At 52.3% G+C, this 17,177-nt stretch overlaps 2 protein-coding genes across 2 annotated transcripts; one reads left to right on the top strand and one right to left on the bottom strand.

Annotated features, from left to right (window-relative positions):
- Window positions 1-8,492: 8,492 nt before the first annotated feature.
- On the bottom strand, window positions 8,493-11,528 carry FEN1 (flap structure-specific endonuclease 1). The gene is made up of 2 exons (XM_005289204.4): window positions 11,394-11,528; window positions 8,493-10,947 (listed from the first exon to the last, which is right to left on the bottom strand). Exon 2 carries the CDS (start codon window positions 10,944-10,946, stop codon window positions 9,798-9,800), a length of 1,149 nt encoding a protein of 382 aa, XP_005289261.1. The 5' UTR covers window position 10,947; window positions 11,394-11,528; the 3' UTR covers window positions 8,493-9,797.
- TMEM258 (transmembrane protein 258) lies at window positions 11,015-16,264 on the top strand. The gene is made up of 4 exons (XM_008174092.4): window positions 11,015-11,698; window positions 12,077-12,186; window positions 15,145-15,295; window positions 16,120-16,264. The coding sequence occupies exons 1-3, from the start codon at window positions 11,015-11,017 to the stop codon at window positions 15,269-15,271; spliced, it is 921 nt and encodes a 306-aa protein (XP_008172314.2). The 3' UTR covers window positions 15,272-15,295; window positions 16,120-16,264.
- The last annotated feature ends 913 nt before the right edge of the window (window positions 16,265-17,177 follow it).

Here is a 17,177-nt window from a genome sequence, read left to right as displayed (position 1 = left end):
ATGCACACTGGAGACTTAAGAAATGCATAGGGGAAACTGAGGCACCCACACAGTATTCAGAGGAAACATTAAGAACGGTCCCACTTCGTCACACAGCCCCAGCACTGCGCACTCGGAGCTGGCCTCGCGGAAGGGCTCCCTGTAGAGTGATTAAGGGTCTGGGTCTCTAGCAGTTAGGCTGCTGGGCATTTTAAGCCAGCAGGAACTAGTCCATGCCAGCTGCACGTGACTAGTCACCCAGGATCCCCTGTCCTGTGGCACTGGTCTGGTTAGATTTGTAAATGGAGAACCAGTCCTTGCCCACCTCGATGATGTGGTGTTTGTGTTTCCCATGCCAGGGCCATGGTTTCAGTCAGTTTCCAGGAACGTTGCTGGATTTTCCACGAGCTGATGGCCATCCTCAACTGCAGGGATGATAGGTGGTACATCCCGGCCATGGCGTTCTTCATTCAGGTGAGCCTCACCAGCGGGTGAGGGTCGTGAGAACAGCCCTAGTCCAGCGGTGACTGTGGCATGGGGCTGACCTATGGCCAGGGGCGGCAGGTTTGTAGAAATTTTGGTGGTGACCAGCAGAGCCCGCCCCTCCAAACTCTGCCCCCCCAAACTCTGCCTCACACCTGCCTAAGTCTCTGGGAGGGAGTTTGGGCGGGGGGAGGAGGTCTGGGGTACAGACACTGGGCTGGGGTAGGGGATTGGGGTGCAGGAGGGGTGAGAGGTTGGGCCCTGGGAGGGAGTTTGGGTGGGGGAAGGGGCCTGGGATGCAGGCTCTGGGATGGAGTTTGCGTGCTGGGTGCAGGCTCCAGGCTGGGGCAAAGGGTGGGGGTGCAGGAGGGGGTGCGGGTGCAGGCTCTTGGAGGAGTTTGGGGGCAGGAGGGTGTGTGGAGGGAGGGGGTACAGGCTCTGGGAGGGAGTTTGGGGGCGGGAGGGGATGCAGGCTCTGGGAGAGAGTTTGGGGGCCGGAGTGGGGTGTGGGAAAGGGGTGGAGGTGCAGGCTCTGGGAGGAGTTGGGAGGGTGCGGTGCTTATCTGGGGCTCCTAGGCAGGGCGGGCCTGGGGGCCTCCGTGTGCTTCTACCCCCAGGCACTGCCCGCGCAGCTTCCTACTGGTTGCAGGGGCACTTGGGGTGGGTGTGACGCAATGGATTGACCTGGGTATGTGGGTTAGTTTTACTGGACTGTCTGCATGGGGGATGGGAGAGCAGGGGATGACTTTAGGTGAGGGACAGTACCTGAGCCTGTAACCTGAGCCAGGAAGGGGAGTGGGGCAAGTCGACACCTTTGCCCTGGAAACTGGACAAAGGGAGAGGGGGAGAGAAGGAGGAGGAGAGAGCCTGCAGGAGGGGTTTTGGTTTCAGTTTTGGGCTGGGTGGGAAGAGACAGGGAACCCCAAGTCTGGGGTCTAAGATCCTTGCCCCCCAGAGGGACCTGGCTGAAGGGGTCCTGGTTGTACCTACAAGCCCTGCTTGGGACTGTGTTCCTGTCATCTAATAAACCTTCTGTTTTACTGGCTGGTGAGAGTCACGGTGAATCGCAGGAAGTGGGGGGTGCGGGGCCCTGACTCCCCCACACTCCGTGACAGTGGGACACAGACCCACCCCACTCAGGGGCTGCAGGGAGGGGCCGGCAGCCATGTGGAGCAAGCAGGCAGGAAGCTGCTCAGCTCCGCTGCACTGCGGGTGGTGAGTGGGGGCTCTGGGCTCTTTTAAATGGCTTGGGAAATGCGGGGACGGAAGGCGGGGCCAAGGCCCATGGTGCCCAGGCACCAGGGGCCCATAGAACTCGCCGCCCGCCCATGCCTATGGCCAGGAGAGGGGTGGCCCTGAAGGCTCTGGGAGTGGGTGGGTGACCAGGGGCAGGGAAAGCTCCTAGAGCCCTAGGGGTGGAGTCACTGACTCTGGACATTGTTACCTGCCCCAGCTGGTGTCGCGGGGCTGGAGCAAAGCCCAGGGTCGAATGTCTCTTGTTCCCCAAGGCTCAGCTCCATAGAATGGTCCCTTGTCTGACCTCAGCCCTCAAGCCCCCTCTGACGTCCGTATGCCATGCACAGGCCAGGCCCATCCACGGCCAATTCACCTGCCCCCTGCAGACCGGGTGGCCCTTTGGAACACAAGGCTGCAGCCCCCTCCCTCCCTGCTCCGCATGAAGCTGAGCCTTAGTGAGGGAGCAGGGTAGGCCTTGATCTCGGCTGGAGCCTCGAGGGGCCGTTGCGCTAGCAGCGTTTCAGTGGGGCACACACGGTGACCAATCGCGGTGCCCGGCGTACAGCGCATGCTGTGCCCGTGGCAGGTGGAGCTAAGGGCCCCTTGGCAGAGAGGAGTCGTGAGGGTCCAGCCCCGTTCTCTAGCTTGTTTCTCTGTTGGTGTGTTAGCTCCACCAGTGCCCAGACCTTGGCAATGAGCGGGAAGACGCCATCCTGGACCAGATGAGTGGGCAGCTGAGAGACCCTAACAGTGTGGTGCGCTGGCTGGCGCTCAAAGGCCTCCTGTACCTGTCCCTACGCCCAGAGAAGGTGAGAGGGGAGGAGGGCTGGGGGATAAACTCAGAACCACAGGGAGCTGCTGCAGAGCTGGGGTCATTGAAACCTTCCCAGGGGACATGGCCCTGGCCTCGAGTCAGGAGCCCTGGCTTCTATTCCTGGCTCTGTCATTGACCTGCTGGGTGACCTTGGGCAAGTCCCTGCCTGGCCTTTGTCTGCTGTTCTGCAGGGCAGGGCCTGGCTCCTGTGGGGTGTGTCTCTGGGTGTGTGCAGCACCTGGCACTGCCGGGCCTGATTGTGTCTGGGGTCTCTGTGATCCAAAGAACCCTAGCACTAGATTAGCAGCAGAGCTGCAGACTCTAGACCCCAGGGAATGCTGGCGACACCAGTGATCAGGGACGCCCGGACAGAGCCATTTCGCTTCAATTAGGAACCATTTTTTCCTACAAATCCCCTTTTAAAGCCTCATAGGTTTTAACTGTTGACGTCACGGCTCTGTCCCGCAGCACTTGCTCCTCTGAAGAGCTCTACAGGGGCCTTTTGCTGCTAAGATCTCATAACAGGTTTGATACACACAGTATAGTGAAGGCAGAGAAAACCCGTGGGGCTTAAATACACAGATCTGGCAGCCTGGTAAAGAGGAGACAATCTGAAGGCAACTCTCACTAATGATAATTTACTTACCCTGAGAATAGCGGGTCAGTCCGGTTTATTAAACCCGGACTACGATTCGATCAGACATGGAGAGGGCGTGACTGTAATTCTTTGTCATACACCATTCCCATCGTTCCATGCGCCTCAGCCTGGTTTTCACTTGCTTGTGGTTCATTTTTTCTTCCGGAACCGGTTAGCCTGTATTTGACACATTTTTTCCCTGATGCCGGTTGAGATTTTCATAGATTCATAGATTCTAGGACTGGAAGGGACCTCGAGAGGTCATCGAGTCCAGTTCCCTGCCCTCATGGCAGGACCAAATACTGTCTAGACCATCCCTGATAGACATTTATCTAACCTACTCTTAAATACCTCCAGAGATGGAGATTCCACAACCTCCCTAGGCAATTTATCCCAGTGTTTAACCACCCTGACAGTTAGGAATTTTTTCCTAATGTCCAACCTAAACCTCCCTTGCTGCAGTTTAAGCCCATTGCTTCTTGTTCTATCCTGAGAGACTAAGGTGAACAAGTTTTCTCCCTCCTCCTTATGACACCCTTTTAGATACCTGAAAACTGCTATCATGTCCACTCTCAGTCTTCTCTTTTTCAAACTAAACAAACACAATTCTTTCAGCCTTCCTTCATAGGTCATGTTCTCAAGCTCTTCTCTGGACCCTCTCCAAAAAAATTTTGTGGGGCTGTCTTTCAAAAACCAAATACAGAAATGATTGAATCTGGCTTTTAGTAACAGACCAACCCTAGAACTCGTGTGCAAAATTGGCTCCCTCCTCTAGGCTGGGCTGTAAGGACCGAGACTCAGGAAAACCCAGGTTCGGTTCCTGGCTCTGCCAGACTCCCTGGGTGACCATAGGCGAGTCACGTAGCCTCTCTGTGCCTGAGTTCCATGTCTGTACAATGGGGATAGAAATCCTTCCTTTGTGTGTCTAGCCTGTAAGCTCTAGGGCAGGGGACGTCTCTTACTGTGCCTGGAAATCCCCCAGCACAAGCCCTGATTGCAGATAGGCCCTCGAGGTGCTATTCAAACCCCTATAACAATAATAGACTTGATTTATTTAGGGTCAACGTGTTGTGCAGAGAACTTTCCACAGATGATACCCGCTAATAAATATCATCCCCTGAGATCTGTGGTACAAGGAAGCAGCTGCTTATGTTGCAGGTAGCCGGCCCCACTGCCCATGATCCTAGCTGGCTGTGCAAAGGCTTTGAGGCTCTAACATGTCACCTGGAGGCTGGGGCACTGGAAGACTTTTTATAGTGGAGGTGCTGTGCCCCCCCTTACCCCTGCCCACACCCCCTGCCACCCCTAGAGCTGGGCTCAGGAGCAGGGCCATGGCTCCAGGAGCGGGGGGGCAGGGAGGTGGATGGACCAAGGGGACCGAGGCTGGGGCCACAGATGGGGGTTGGCGCAGGGCTGGCAGCTGGGACCCTATGTGCAGGGCCAGGAGCAGAGCCCCGTGTAAAACCTGGGAGTGCTGCAGCACCCCCCACACCCTTAGTTCCCATGCCTCTGTCTGCAGGGGAGGCGGACGTTGTTTTGGAAATGGCTTGTGGGTCACTGGGGGGGTGTTTTGTAAAGCAGCTCCTCATTTCACGCAGGTGGGGAAACTCCAGCCTCTGCTGCCAGACGTCCTGGAGCGACTACAGGAGGTAGACAGGGACATCATCGCCGAGGCCATCACCGTGCTGAAAAACATCCTCGCCGGCATGGACAGGCAGAGCGCCAGCCGCGCGGCTGTGCAAGTGGCTGACAAACTCCTGCCTTTCATTGATGATGTAAGGCCTGGTGGCCCATGGGAGACCGTTCAAACTGCGGACCTGTGAATGGTGGCTGGTGGGGGGGCTAGCAGGGCCTGTGCTATGGTCCTAACCAGAAAAAGGATTGTCATAAATGACGTGAGCCCATTCCTGCCTTCCTCTGCTACCTCACTCTCCATCAGAGTGTATGGCAGAAAGGATGGGAACCCTTGTGTCCTGCAGGCCTGCTGACAAGGATCAGGGCAGCCTGGGGACAAGGCTCCCCTTGTGGAAGGACATGCATTCCTGAGTCTGCATGCAGTGAGGGGGCCTCTGCAGCACAGGGTGCTGCAATACTCTTGCTGGCTTCCAGGGTGACAAGTGATGGTACTCTGGTGAAAATCCTGCCCCTCCCCTCCCTGGCCAGGAATCCCACACCTGGCCTGGGAGCTCCATAAGGAAACGGCTCCGTTTGTAGGTTCTGCAGCTACCACCCTTTCCTCTCCCCTTCGTTCTCATGGCAGCGCAGCGTCAAAGGAGGGGCTAGTTCTACCCAGGCCTTTCATAACCACAAACTAGCCCCTGCCGGCACATTTACCAGACTGATGTTCAGTCCCCCACTGGATGTTGAGATCCAGCAAGCGGGCAGGAGAAAGGGACCCATCCATTACAGCCTTCTAGGGGTAACCCCCCAGTGGGGGCTCCTGGAGCGTCCACCCACCTCTCCAGCTTTCACAACACTAAATACTACCCTCAGCCCTGCCGAACTCTGCTGGTACCCTGCCGCTCTTTATTTAGTGGTGGCACAGGCCCGGCTCAAGCTGTTCCCAGGGTCTCCTGGACCCCAGCTGCAGGATCTCGCCCTGGGGTGAGCCCTTTAAACCAAACCCCTCTCGGGCCCGGGGGGAACAGAACAGGTTCTTTATGGGGGGGGGGGGTTTAAATCCAAATAGTGTTAATGAACACAACGCCCATCACCAGGGAAAGGTAAATAGGCCTCAACAACCGGAGGGAAGACCAGCGAGGTGCCAATTCAACATCTGCCTATGCCCACTGCAGTGCAGCTCTGATGCCCCCAGACCGCTCCCATAAGTTTTGTGCAGAGCCTGCCCGGCTGCTCTGAGCTGACACCGGGGGCAGGAGCAGCGGGCTAGTAAGATTAACATGGGATGGAGTCTAGCAAACAAGCCAGGCTACCTGTGTAATGGCATGTTACCCTGTATGATACTGTTCGACTACTAGGTGACACTCTGTAAAATACCTTATTTAAATGAACCTCAGCTGTATCCAGCAGAGCATTAACAGTTCTTACGATGAACCCATCTGCAGTGCTCAACTTGTGCCAGGGCTAAGGCCTAGCACCTCTGGGCTTGCTGCATCAGTTATAATTGTAAAAAAATTGCTTGAGCCCCAGCACCTCTTTCATTACAAATTAAGCACTGCCCATCTGGTGTGTGTAAGCAAGCTCTGTAGCCAGTCCATATCTGGCACAGAACAGGATACGGTGTCAGGAGTAAACTAAGAACAGAAACCGAAGGAAAACAGCAACACAGGTTGCAGACGGAAGGAACAGCAACAAAGTTTGCAGGACCTCATCAACATGCCCCTCTCTGATTCCCCAGAGAACGTCACCTTTCGTAACCCTTCACAATGGACAGACTGGAAACAATGTTTTGCACGACACGTCCCACTGGTTCCTAGGCATAAAGTCGGCCATGGCGCCGCATGCTGCCCCTGCTCCGAGTGCTGGCTCCCCAGCTCCCATTGGCCAGGAACATTGAATTGGGTCCACAACATAATTAAAAAACTAAATTCAGTAAATCAGTTTCCCCAGCAGCCCTGCCTCAGAGATAATAACCTAAACTGGGAATATCTGTAATGTTGCTCTGCAGTGGAAAGGTAAAGATCCAAGATCCATTATTACTCCTGTATTAGCAGGACTGTTGTAAGCAAGACATGAGAAGCAATTCTTCCATTCTACTTCATGTTGATTAGGCCTCAACTGGAGTACTGTGTCCAGTTCTGGGCACCACATTTCAGGAACGATGTGGATGAATTGGAGAAAGTCCAGAGAACAGCAACAAAAATTATTAAAGATCTAGAAACACATGACCTATGAGGGAAGATTGAATAAAAAGGGTTTGTTTAGTCTGGAGAAGAGAAGACTAAGAGGGGACGATAACAGTTTTCAAGTACATAAAACATTTTTACAAGGAGGAGGAAGAAAAACTGTTCTCCTTAACCTCTGAGGATGGGGCAAGAAGCAATGGGATTAAATTGCAGCAAAGGCAGTTTAGGTTGGACATCAGGAAAAACTTCCTGTCAGGTTAGTTAAGCACTAGAATAAAATTGCTTATGAAGGTGGTGGAATCGCCATGGTTGGAGATTTTTAAGAGCAGGTTAGACAACCACCTGTCAGGGATGCTCTAGATAATACTTAGTCCTGCCATGGGTGCAGGGGACTGGAGTAAATGAGTTTCAGCAGGCTAGTTTCTCTATGTTCGCTACTTAAAACTTTGGGTAAATTAAAAAAAAAATAACCAACACATCACTAAGTCCAATTTTCAGTAGTGACTGAGCCAGGCACTTAACCTTTTAAGTCCCATTGAATTACGATACTAAGGGTCTTAGGTGCCTAAATCACTTTTGAAAATAGGACTTAGGTGCTCTTGAAAAACGTACCCTTTGTCTCAGTTGCTTAAAGTAAGGTACCTATTACACACTGAATGTTAGGTGGTTAACTTTCCATTACAAAGCAATAAGCTAGGCAGTCAGACCCAGCACCATCAAAGGCCCAGCAACCTGCAGATGAGGTGGCTGATTTTCCATTAGAAAGCTGCTTCTGACACCCCTTCCACCTTTTAATTTTGACAAAGTTAAATCAATCCTCTATAAATGTACCTGTCTGCCAGAGGAAAATGACTTTTTGAGAAAAATTTGGTTATAACCTGACAGAGCATTTGTGAGATGATTCCCTCCTCCAACTTCAGCATTGTTTCTTCTGTTTGAAAATTGGTCTAATGTCATTTCAAACTCCAGCTTGTCCTAGAAAGCACAAATTTGCTTTGTTCAGGTGGCTTCAATATGGACTGCTGTTTTATATTTACTGAGTTGGAATTTTGCTCACTTAAAATTGTACCGTATGGAACATGCAGATTGATGAATGCAGGTTACACCTATACCCGTCGTCAGGTACCAGACCATCAACTACTAGATGGCAGAGGAAGAGAGATATTAATGTAGCAACCAAGCAAGATGGCAAAAATGTTCAAGAGATCAATTTTCTGCTGTCACTTCAGTGATCCTGATATTCTCCTGCCAATAGTGCCTTCCATTCCATGATCTCAAAGTGCTTTATAAAACTAATTAATTCAGCCTCAAACACCTTGTGAGGTGTTTTATAAATGAGGAAAACTGAATCTCAGATAACTTAATCAACTTGTATAAAGCCCAAACCAAATTACCATCCAAGACAGGATTGAAATTTCAGATCACCTTATGCCCAAATCCAACACAGAATCTGCAAGACCACTTTTGCTCATGAGTGAACCACTTCATCGGTCTCTCTTTTCCCATTGTAATGATATGGAAAATCAAGAGGCACAAATTCATGTTTGTACAGCACTTTTATAATGGAAAATGCAAATTGTATTAGGTCCCCTGTTCAGTTTGGAGAAGCAGAGAATGGCACAAGGGAAGACCAAATGTCTTTCTCTAAATCCTAGCTCCTTCACATTCCACAGAGCCTAGAAATCTCTGCTAAAATGAATGCAGCTTGTGAGAAGGGCTGGGATAATGTTCAAGGTTTTTCTCACCTTGCATTATTCCTATGGATTTCTAACCTTTATTCCATTTGAGTAACTTTTTCCTTGGAATGTGCTGCAGTGAAGCAGTCATTTCAAATCCGAATGAACAACTGAACAGTTTTCCATTTTTAGGTTTATTTATATTTTTCTTCAAAACTTAAAAAATAAAATAAAACCTAGGGACAAATGTTAAACCTGGGAAGTTACAATTCCTTCACAGCTCCACCTCATTTACATATTGGGACCAAACCAACACAGGGCTGGGATCTGGAATGGAACCAAAATAATCTGCATCAAATGGTTAAATTTCAGTACTTTCTGTGGGGGGAAGAATCTTCCCCTCCCTGATCAGATACTTCTATAAATAGGGGAGGGGAGAGTTTAAAACTTCAAGAGGATTTTAAATGTCTATGTTTTCTCTCCATCAATCACTTAATTACCCCTCTAATACATACAGATAAGCGAAGGAAGACCATAGAGAATACCCATTGAAGTAAGAAATTCCCTTCTTTCTGTAGCTCTCTACCTCCCTCCCCCACATTTGGATTTTACACATTTCTTCCCCACTTTCTGCTTCAGTCTCCATCTCTTCCACACTCTACTTTGAGCTGATTTCTTGGTCCATTTGGCTGACATCCTCTTTTTCAGTATTTGGATTTGGCTTGCATTATGGCTAGTCAACAGCACTCCTTCAGTCAGCCAGAGTGACACAAGGTGTTGCCTGCACAATCTTTGCAGCACCCCCAGTCTGGCCTTGGACAAAGTAAGTCTGAAGCTGATGAACACTGTCACTGGATTGCTAGTACAGCTCCCTCGCCCCTTGGTTTGTCAATCTCTCCAACTCCTCCTAATTCCCCCACCCTTCCACTAATTTTGTCCCTCTCTTCCCTCAGCATTGTGCCTATACTGCTTCTGTGCTATGAGACTGTCATCTTGTTCACTGACAGGGAAGCACTATATAGAGGAGCGGAAGCAGCACAGGTACCATTCTCCTCTGCAGGGTATAACTCAGAGCAGTGCAGGAAGAATACAGGATCTTCTACCAAATTTAAACCCCTGGAGGATCTGGGAGTGGAAGAGAACTAGGACAGTTCTGGAAGGTCTGGTTATTTCCCCTTTTTGAACTTTGCTGCTGCTGCACTATTGCCCTTTGCTTTCTTCTTGGCTGAGCCCTTGGGTTCTGGCTCCTTACGCTTGGCTGAGGTGATGGAGCCAGTCACCTTGAAGAAGTCATCCAGACGGCCCTGAGTGCTGCCTTGGCGGCTCTTGCTCAGCCTCTTGATCCCATTGCGGATCCGTTCTTCGTTGAACTGCTTCTCCCCACACATAAAAAGGACAAGCCCATCCTCATCTGGCTCGCTCCACTTCAGCTCCACAGCCTCAGGGTCCACCACGTCAGGCTGCAGGAAGAGCTGCTGGGCCTCCTTGTGCAGCCAGTTCTCAGGCAGGGGGTACTTCTTGGGATCTATATGCTGCACAATCTTTTCAATGGTCTTATGCTGCTTGATGAGCTCCACAGCACGCTTGGGCCCAATGCCACGTATGCTCTCACAGTAGTCACAGCCCAGAAGGATGCACAGGTCCACAAACTGCTCCCATGTTAGGTCCAGGTCCTGCAGGACACGGTTCAGGTGGAACTCCTGGATAGGGAGCTTCTTGGCCTCACTGGCCGTAAGGTGCCGCATCAGCACGGGGCTGCCAAAGGTCAGGCAGTCCATGTCCTCAGTGGCAGCTGCATAGACTTTGCCAGCTTTCACTAAGGTGGCACAGCTGGCTTCAGCCTCACCTGGCGCCTCCACATAGGGAATGCCCATCAGGGTCAGCAGCTTCTTGCACTCGTCATTGTGCTGCTTCGTCACCTTGACTAGCCTCTTGCTGAATTTCTCCACATTGTCCTCTTCCCCTGCCTCTTGGGCCTCCTGGAGCTGCTTCTCTGCCTCGGCCCGGCGTTCAGTCCGCTTGGCCAGCTCGCCCGACTTCAGCTGGGGGGGCTTGCCATCAAAGACGTAGACCGGTTTGATACCGTTCTCCACCATACGAATGGTTCGGTAGAACATGCCCATCAGGTGGCTGGTGGTCTCACCTTCCTCATTCTGCAGCATGTCAGCTCCCTGCCGCACGGCAATCAGGAACTGGTAGATGCTCATGGAGGCGTCAATCGCCACCTTCCGGCCGAAATAACTCTTGATGTCATTCTCTCGGATGGCACCGGGCGCCACGTCTGCGATCAGCTTGGCCAGGCCGTGGATTCCCATCCTACCAGCAAGAAATAGGGGAATGAAGCCAGGAGTGGCCCCAAAGTACATTGCACCCAGCAGGCAACATGAACCAGAGTTCAAAGGGGAAAAGCTCTTCAGGAGGTGGGAGGAACAGCCACACTGTGCATGCCCAGCCCTGCCACATAGGCCTCAGTGCCCCAAGATATAACATCCACTCCAGCGAGCTCTGCAGCATCCTACAAAGCATATCCTGCACCCAAGACACCACCCATTCCCTGCAGCCAACACCCCCACCCCACTCTCAGGACAGTGCCCCCAGCAGACAGTCCAGCCCTCACCCCACCAGCGGGACAGCGGCCGCAGCAGACAGCCCAGCCCCCACCCCACTCCACCCGCGGCCCCAGCAGACAGCCCAGAGCCCCCCACCCGGAAAACGTGCTGAGGGGCAGCGGGGCGCGCGCTCTCGTGGGGGGAGGGGGTTACCTGTCTGCTGGGTACGTGGCTACGCGCGCGGCCTCCAGACACCGCCACTGACTCTCGCTTCCCGCGTTCTGAAATCGCGCGCCGGGTGCCGCTCGCCGCGCCGCGCACTGCCCGCTGGGAAGCGTAGTCCCGCTCGCCCAGCTCCTCCTGCCGTGTCTTGCGGGCAGAGCGCGGACGGGCCGGCGCGCAGACTACAACGTCCGGGTGGCCCCGCGCACCTGTTCCTTCCGGTTCCGGGGCAGCGGGGGCGACCGGAGGAGACGTGTCCTTCCGTGGCCGCCGGTGGAGGGGAGAGCAGCGCGATGGTGAGAGACTGGGACGGCCCGAGCCCGGGCGCTGCTCCGTTCCTTATCCCCCCACCCGCCGGCCCTGGGAGCCTGGGGTGTCTAGGCCTGAAACTGACCGAAACCTTCACATTGAGTGCCCCCGCCCCCAGCGACCGGGGCCCTGGAGCCGCCTCCTCCCCGTGGGGCCCGATCCCTGCTCCCCTCTCAAGTTGGGACCCTGGGGTTGCCCCTCCCCATGGCGCCTGCGTCCTGCCCCGTGGTGACCAGCGCTGCCCGGCCTGAGTGGGAGGCCGGGGTTATTGCTTCCGCCCGGTGACTGGCTGGGGCGGTGTCTTGCCCTGGGGCTGCAGCTTCCGCTGTGGTGCTAGCATCGATCTGCTCTTTCTCTTTTCCCAGGAGCTCGAGGCCATGAGCAGATACACCAGCCCGGTGAACCCGGCTGTGTTCCCGCATCTCACCGTGGTGCTGCTGGCCATTGGCATGTTCTTCACTGCCTGGTTCTTCGTGTATCCATCCACTACGGAGCAGCAAGAAATTAGTAGCTGGGTACCCTCAGGTGCCACTGACAGCAGAGGCTGGATTTGGGGGAAGAGCCCTTTAAAGCAAAGCGGGAATGGCTCTACTAGGAGTATTGAGGAGCCTCAGGGAGCAAAAGGGGCACATCATAGTTGGGGTGGGTCAGATGGAAGCAGAGGGTAGATAACCACAGTTTTGGAGGGTGTAACAGTCTGGGGTGGGGGATACACTGGGGTGGGCAAACTATGGTGCAAGGGCCACATCCGGTCCTCCAGACATTTTAATCTGGCCCTCAAGCTCCTGCCAGAGAGTGGGGTCTGGGGCTTGCCCCACTCTGCTACTCCAGCCGGGGAGCAGGGTAGGGGGCTTGCTCCATGTGGCTCCCAGAAGCAGTGGCATGTCCCCCCTCTGACTTCTATGTGTAAGGTCAGCCGGGGGGCTCCACATATTGCCCCTGCCCCAAGCGCCGCCCCCGCAGCTCCCGTTGGTTGGGAACCACGGCCAATGGGAGCTGCAGGGGCGGCAGACAGGGCAGCACGCAGAGCCGCCTGGCTGCGCCTCCGCATAAGAGCCGGAGGCGGGACGTGCCACTGCTTCTGGGAGCTGCTTGAGATAAGCGCCACCCAGAGCCTGCACCCCTGATGCCCTGTGCCCCAGCCCTGATCCCCCTCCTTCCCTCCCAGCCCAGAGCACTTGCCTGCACCCCAAACCCCTCATCCCTAGCCAGAGCCCTCCCCCTTCCCCCCAACCCTTGCCCCAGCCTGGAGCCCCCTCCCACATCCTGAACTCCTCATTTCTGGCCCCAGCCCAGAGCCTGCACACCCAGCTGGAGCCCTCACCCCTCCTGCACCCCAACCCCCAATTTTGTGAGCATTCATGGCCCGCCATACAATTTCCATACCCAGATGTGGCCCTTGGGCTAAAAAGTTTGCCCACCCCGGGATACGCTGTGGTTGAACTGGATTGCTTGAAAAGTTGAGCGGTGGGTGTACCTAGACTGGGACTGAGGTGGGGGAAGATTTGCTGGTGGTAGAGAAGTCAGGAGGGCAGACAAGAGGGCCAAGAACAAGAAGGAACCACAGCTTGGGGATGTGTTTGGGTCAGGCTTGGTGTGAACCTGCTTTTTGATAATTTTCTTTGACAGCACTTGGTGTTGAGGATGAAGTGGGAAAGGCTGCTTGGCTGGAGCTCTTCAAGCCATGGAAGCAGTCTCTGCGGGAATCGTAGATTGCGTAAGTTTCAGAGTAGCGGCCGTGTTAGTCTGTATCCGCAAAAAGAACAGGAGTACTTGTGGCACCTTAGAGACTAACAAATTTATTAGAACATAAGCTTTCTTGGGCTACAGCCCACTTCTTCGGATGCATATAGAGTGGAACATATATTGAGGAGATATATATACACACATACAGAGAGCATGAACAGGTGGGAGTTGTTTTACCAACTCTGAGAGGCCAATTAAGAAGGAGAAAAAAACTTTTGAAGTGATAATCAAGATAGCCCAGTACAGACAGTTTGATAAGAAGTGTGAGAATACTTACAAGGGGAGATAAATTCAATGTTTGTAATGGCTCAGCCATTCCCAGTCCTTATTCAATCCTGAGTTGATTGTATCTAGTTTGCATATCAATTCCAGCTCAGCAGTCTCTCCTTGGAGTCTGTTTTCGGAGTTTTTCTGTTGTAAGATAGCCACCCGCAGGTCTGTCATTGAATGGCCAGACAGGTTAAAGTGTTCTCCCACTGGTTTTTGAGTATTATGATTCCTGATGTCAGATTTGTGTCCATTAATTCTTTTGCGTAGAGACTGTCCGGTTTGGCCAATGTACATGGCAGAGGGGCATTGCTGGCACATGATGGCATATATCACATTGGTAGATGTGCAGGTGAACAAAGCCCGATGCCAACTCTGTCCACATATCTATTCAAGTGACATCATCATAGGACCTAATCACATCAGCCATATCATGGGGCTCGTTCACCTGCACATCTACCAATGTGATATATGCCATCATGTGCCAGCAATGCCCCTCTGCCATGTACATTGGCCAAACTGGACAGTCCCTACGCAAAAGAATTAATGGACACTGCTGAGCTGGAATATATGTTCCACTCTATATGCATCCGAAGAAGTGGGCTGTAGCCCACGAAAGCTTATGCTCTAATAAATGTTAGTCTCTAAGGTGCCACAAGTACTCCTGTTCTTTTTGTAGATTGCGTAGTAAATATTACCCTGGTACAGTAAAAGCTATTTTATCCAGCATGTTGGGGGGCTGGGGGTGCTAGTAAGGGAAAAATGGCATTTAACTAAGAGGGAGGGACTTTGGGTGCAGGAGGGGGTGTGGGGCATGGGCTCTGAGAAGGAGTTTGGGTGTGGGAGGGGACTTGGGGCATGGGAGGCGATGTAGGGTGCCAGATCTGGGGGGTGCTCACCTCGGGCGACTCCCCACAAGCGGCGACCTATCCCGGTTGCTCCTAGGCAGAGACGCGGCAGGTGGCCCTGCATTCTGCCCCCGCCCCAAGTGCTGTCTCCACAGCTCCCATTGGTCGGGGGCAACACCTGCAAGCGGAGGCAGCGCGCAGAGCCGCCTGCCGTGCCTCCGCCTAGAAGCAGCTGGGATAGGTCGCCGCTTGCGGGGAGCCACCCAAGGTGAGTGGCCCCCGTGCCCCAAGACCCCTCCCTCACCCAAACTCCCTCCCAGAGCCTGCGCTCCACACCCCCTCTTGCGCCGCAACCCCCTGCCAGCCCCGTGCCAACTGGACTTTCAATGAAGATCAGAAATGCCGGTTTATAGAGCTTTCTGGTTGGTGAAGTGCCAGATAAAACAGCTTTTACTGTGGAAGGCTACCTCCCTGCCAGACCCTTTTGGTTCATTTTCAGGCCAAAGTTAGAATGTGGTACTGTAAGCCCTCTGATCTGTCTCTTTGGTTATTGCTTTAACTAGCCTTTTCAGCTATGAAGTGACTTCCACTAAGTACACACGGGACATCTACAAGGAACTGCTTATCTCCCTGGTGGCTTCACTTTTCATGGGCTTTGGAGTTCTCTTCTTGCTGTTGTGGGTCGGTATCTATGTGTGACACTAAGCCAGGGACCTACTCTAGGTAAGACCTGTAGAACCAGAACATAGAGCTAGTCAGCGTGTCCTCAGTTACAGGCCCAGCTGCCAAAGGCTGATAGATGCTAGTTTAAAAATGGCTAGTTAAGCATTTGTAGATATCTCATCTCCTGAAGACAGAGTCACCCTGAGCTGGTGAATGCTCTGTACAGGAACCTCCCTTGGAGGGATCACTGTTGGGGTACAGGACAGTGGACATAGATGCTGCTATGCCACCATTTCCCCCTATATGTGGAATCGCTGCTGTTGGTTAATTCTCCAGCACTGTAACAGGGGCTGCAACTATCCTGAGGCAGAGCTCTGCTCTTTATTCAACACTTCTCTGCAACTGTGGAGCTGCTTATCATTTCCCCCTCTAAGGATTGTGTACATGGGGGTTTTGAATGAAGGCAGCTCAGCGGCACACACATGCCATCCCAAACCAGTTATTTTAATCACATGTGCATTTGAGGAATCCAAATTAATCTTAATGCTATAAACTGGGATTCCCAGAGTCTTCTGACAAACGGTGAATAAATAAATGAATCTGGAATGAGTGTGGCTAAGGAATTGAATTTCTGTCTCTCGTTGCCTGCTTTCACACACGCTCCCTCTGGCACTGCTTCAGTAAAGCATCCCACTCTCCCATGTGTTTGTGGGTCAGACACTAGGTCCGATTAAAGGAGCTGACCTCCATTTCTCAGCTGGGTTGGAGTTTGCTGAGTCCTAGTCTCACTCCCACCTAATGCCGTGGGAAGCAGTTATGGTAGCAACAGGAGCTTGGTTTTGGGGGAAGGCTGTCACTCTAATTTCCTGCCTCTGTCATTTCAGATTTCAGGTGGAAGGCCTCACAGAAGCTCCATCTTTTTTCTATTTTTGTACTTTAAGGATATGGCCTATTGCAGATGCAGACTCTGTGTCCTGCCAAGTGACATCACCTCAAGCCTGAATAAAGCTGGTTCTGTGATGTAGCAAACTTTGGGGTCCTACTCTGTGTTTTGGGGGCTCTTTATCTGACTTTCAGATGTGCTCTGATCTCACCACAAGATCAGCATCCCCTGGATAGATCCTCTGTTGTGTTCAGAAATAGAATGGCCCTTTTACAGGCTCCGGCCAACTGCAGCCATATTGAGAGGAACTGAGTATAGCCCTGAAGGTGTCCACTTCCCTCTGCAGTGCAGGATGGGGCTAATTTCCAGTTGTCTCTTACAGATGCGAACTATAAGGAAAGCTGCAGTGTAACTTGCCATCCACTGACAAGGAGCGTAGGCATAATGTTAAAGGTTTGTTTCAAACAAAAAAGGGTTTCACATCATCTCACAGGTGTAGAAATATACCATGAAAAGATGTTTTTAAAGTAATTGTTTTCTTGTAGAGAGAATGAGATCAGGTGTCAAATTAATAGTGGATACATCCTCTCCAAAAGACTGCTTCCTTCTCTGGTAGATAGCTGCTTTTGATCTTAATGTTCTTCCTGCTGTGTGATCCTGTATCACAATGGAGCTAGTGCAGGAGAAGTGTGAAGTCAAACTGGCACTGACCTGATTTGATTGTACAAGTTTGGTGAAATGAGGAAATCATGTTCCCAAATAAACTCTCATCTACAGTTATATGGCCAAATTCATTACTGGTATAAGTCAGTCATGTTACAGCAGGGGTTTTGTTCTGTAACTCCCATTGAAATCAATGGGCCTCAGAGGTGAATGTGGCCTAGGGTTGGGAATAGGCTGTTAACTCAGCTCGAGGTTGAGGACCATCTCTTTTGCAGGTTTTATTTTTTATGGGTCCTTTGGTGACTGAGGAGTCTGATCCTTGTGCCACAGGCTTGTCGGCAGACGTTACAGGTGATGTTGGAAGTCAGATTGTTGCGTGACAGTTGTCTGTCTTTT

The sequence above is a fragment of the Chrysemys picta genome, chromosome 4 (assembly GCF_011386835.1).
Source record: "Chrysemys picta bellii isolate R12L10 chromosome 4, ASM1138683v2, whole genome shotgun sequence".
NCBI classification, from domain to species: Eukaryota; Metazoa; Chordata; order Testudines; family Emydidae; genus Chrysemys; species Chrysemys picta.
Note: the sequence above shows the minus strand (reverse complement) of the source record. Positions and strands in the feature narration are given on the sequence as shown.

What these genes read in the sequence shown, in the direction of transcription:
- FEN1 (XM_005289204.4), bottom strand. Translation starts at nt 10,946, where the DNA reads ATGGGAATCCACGGCCTGGCCAAGCTGATCGCAGACGTGGCGCCCGGT.
- TMEM258 (XM_008174092.4), top strand. Translation starts at nt 11,015, where the DNA reads ATGAACCAGAGTTCAAAGGGGAAAAGCTCTTCAGGAGGTGGGAGGAAC. An exon ending in GAGGGGAGAGCAGCGCGATG is followed by an intron (nt 11,699 to 12,076) that starts GTGAGAGACTGG and finishes CTCTTTTCCCAG; the next exon opens with GAGCTCGAGGCCATGAGCAG. An exon ending in TTCACTGCCTGGTTCTTCGT is followed by an intron (nt 12,187 to 15,144) that starts GTATCCATCCAC and finishes TAGCCTTTTCAG; the next exon opens with CTATGAAGTGACTTCCACTA.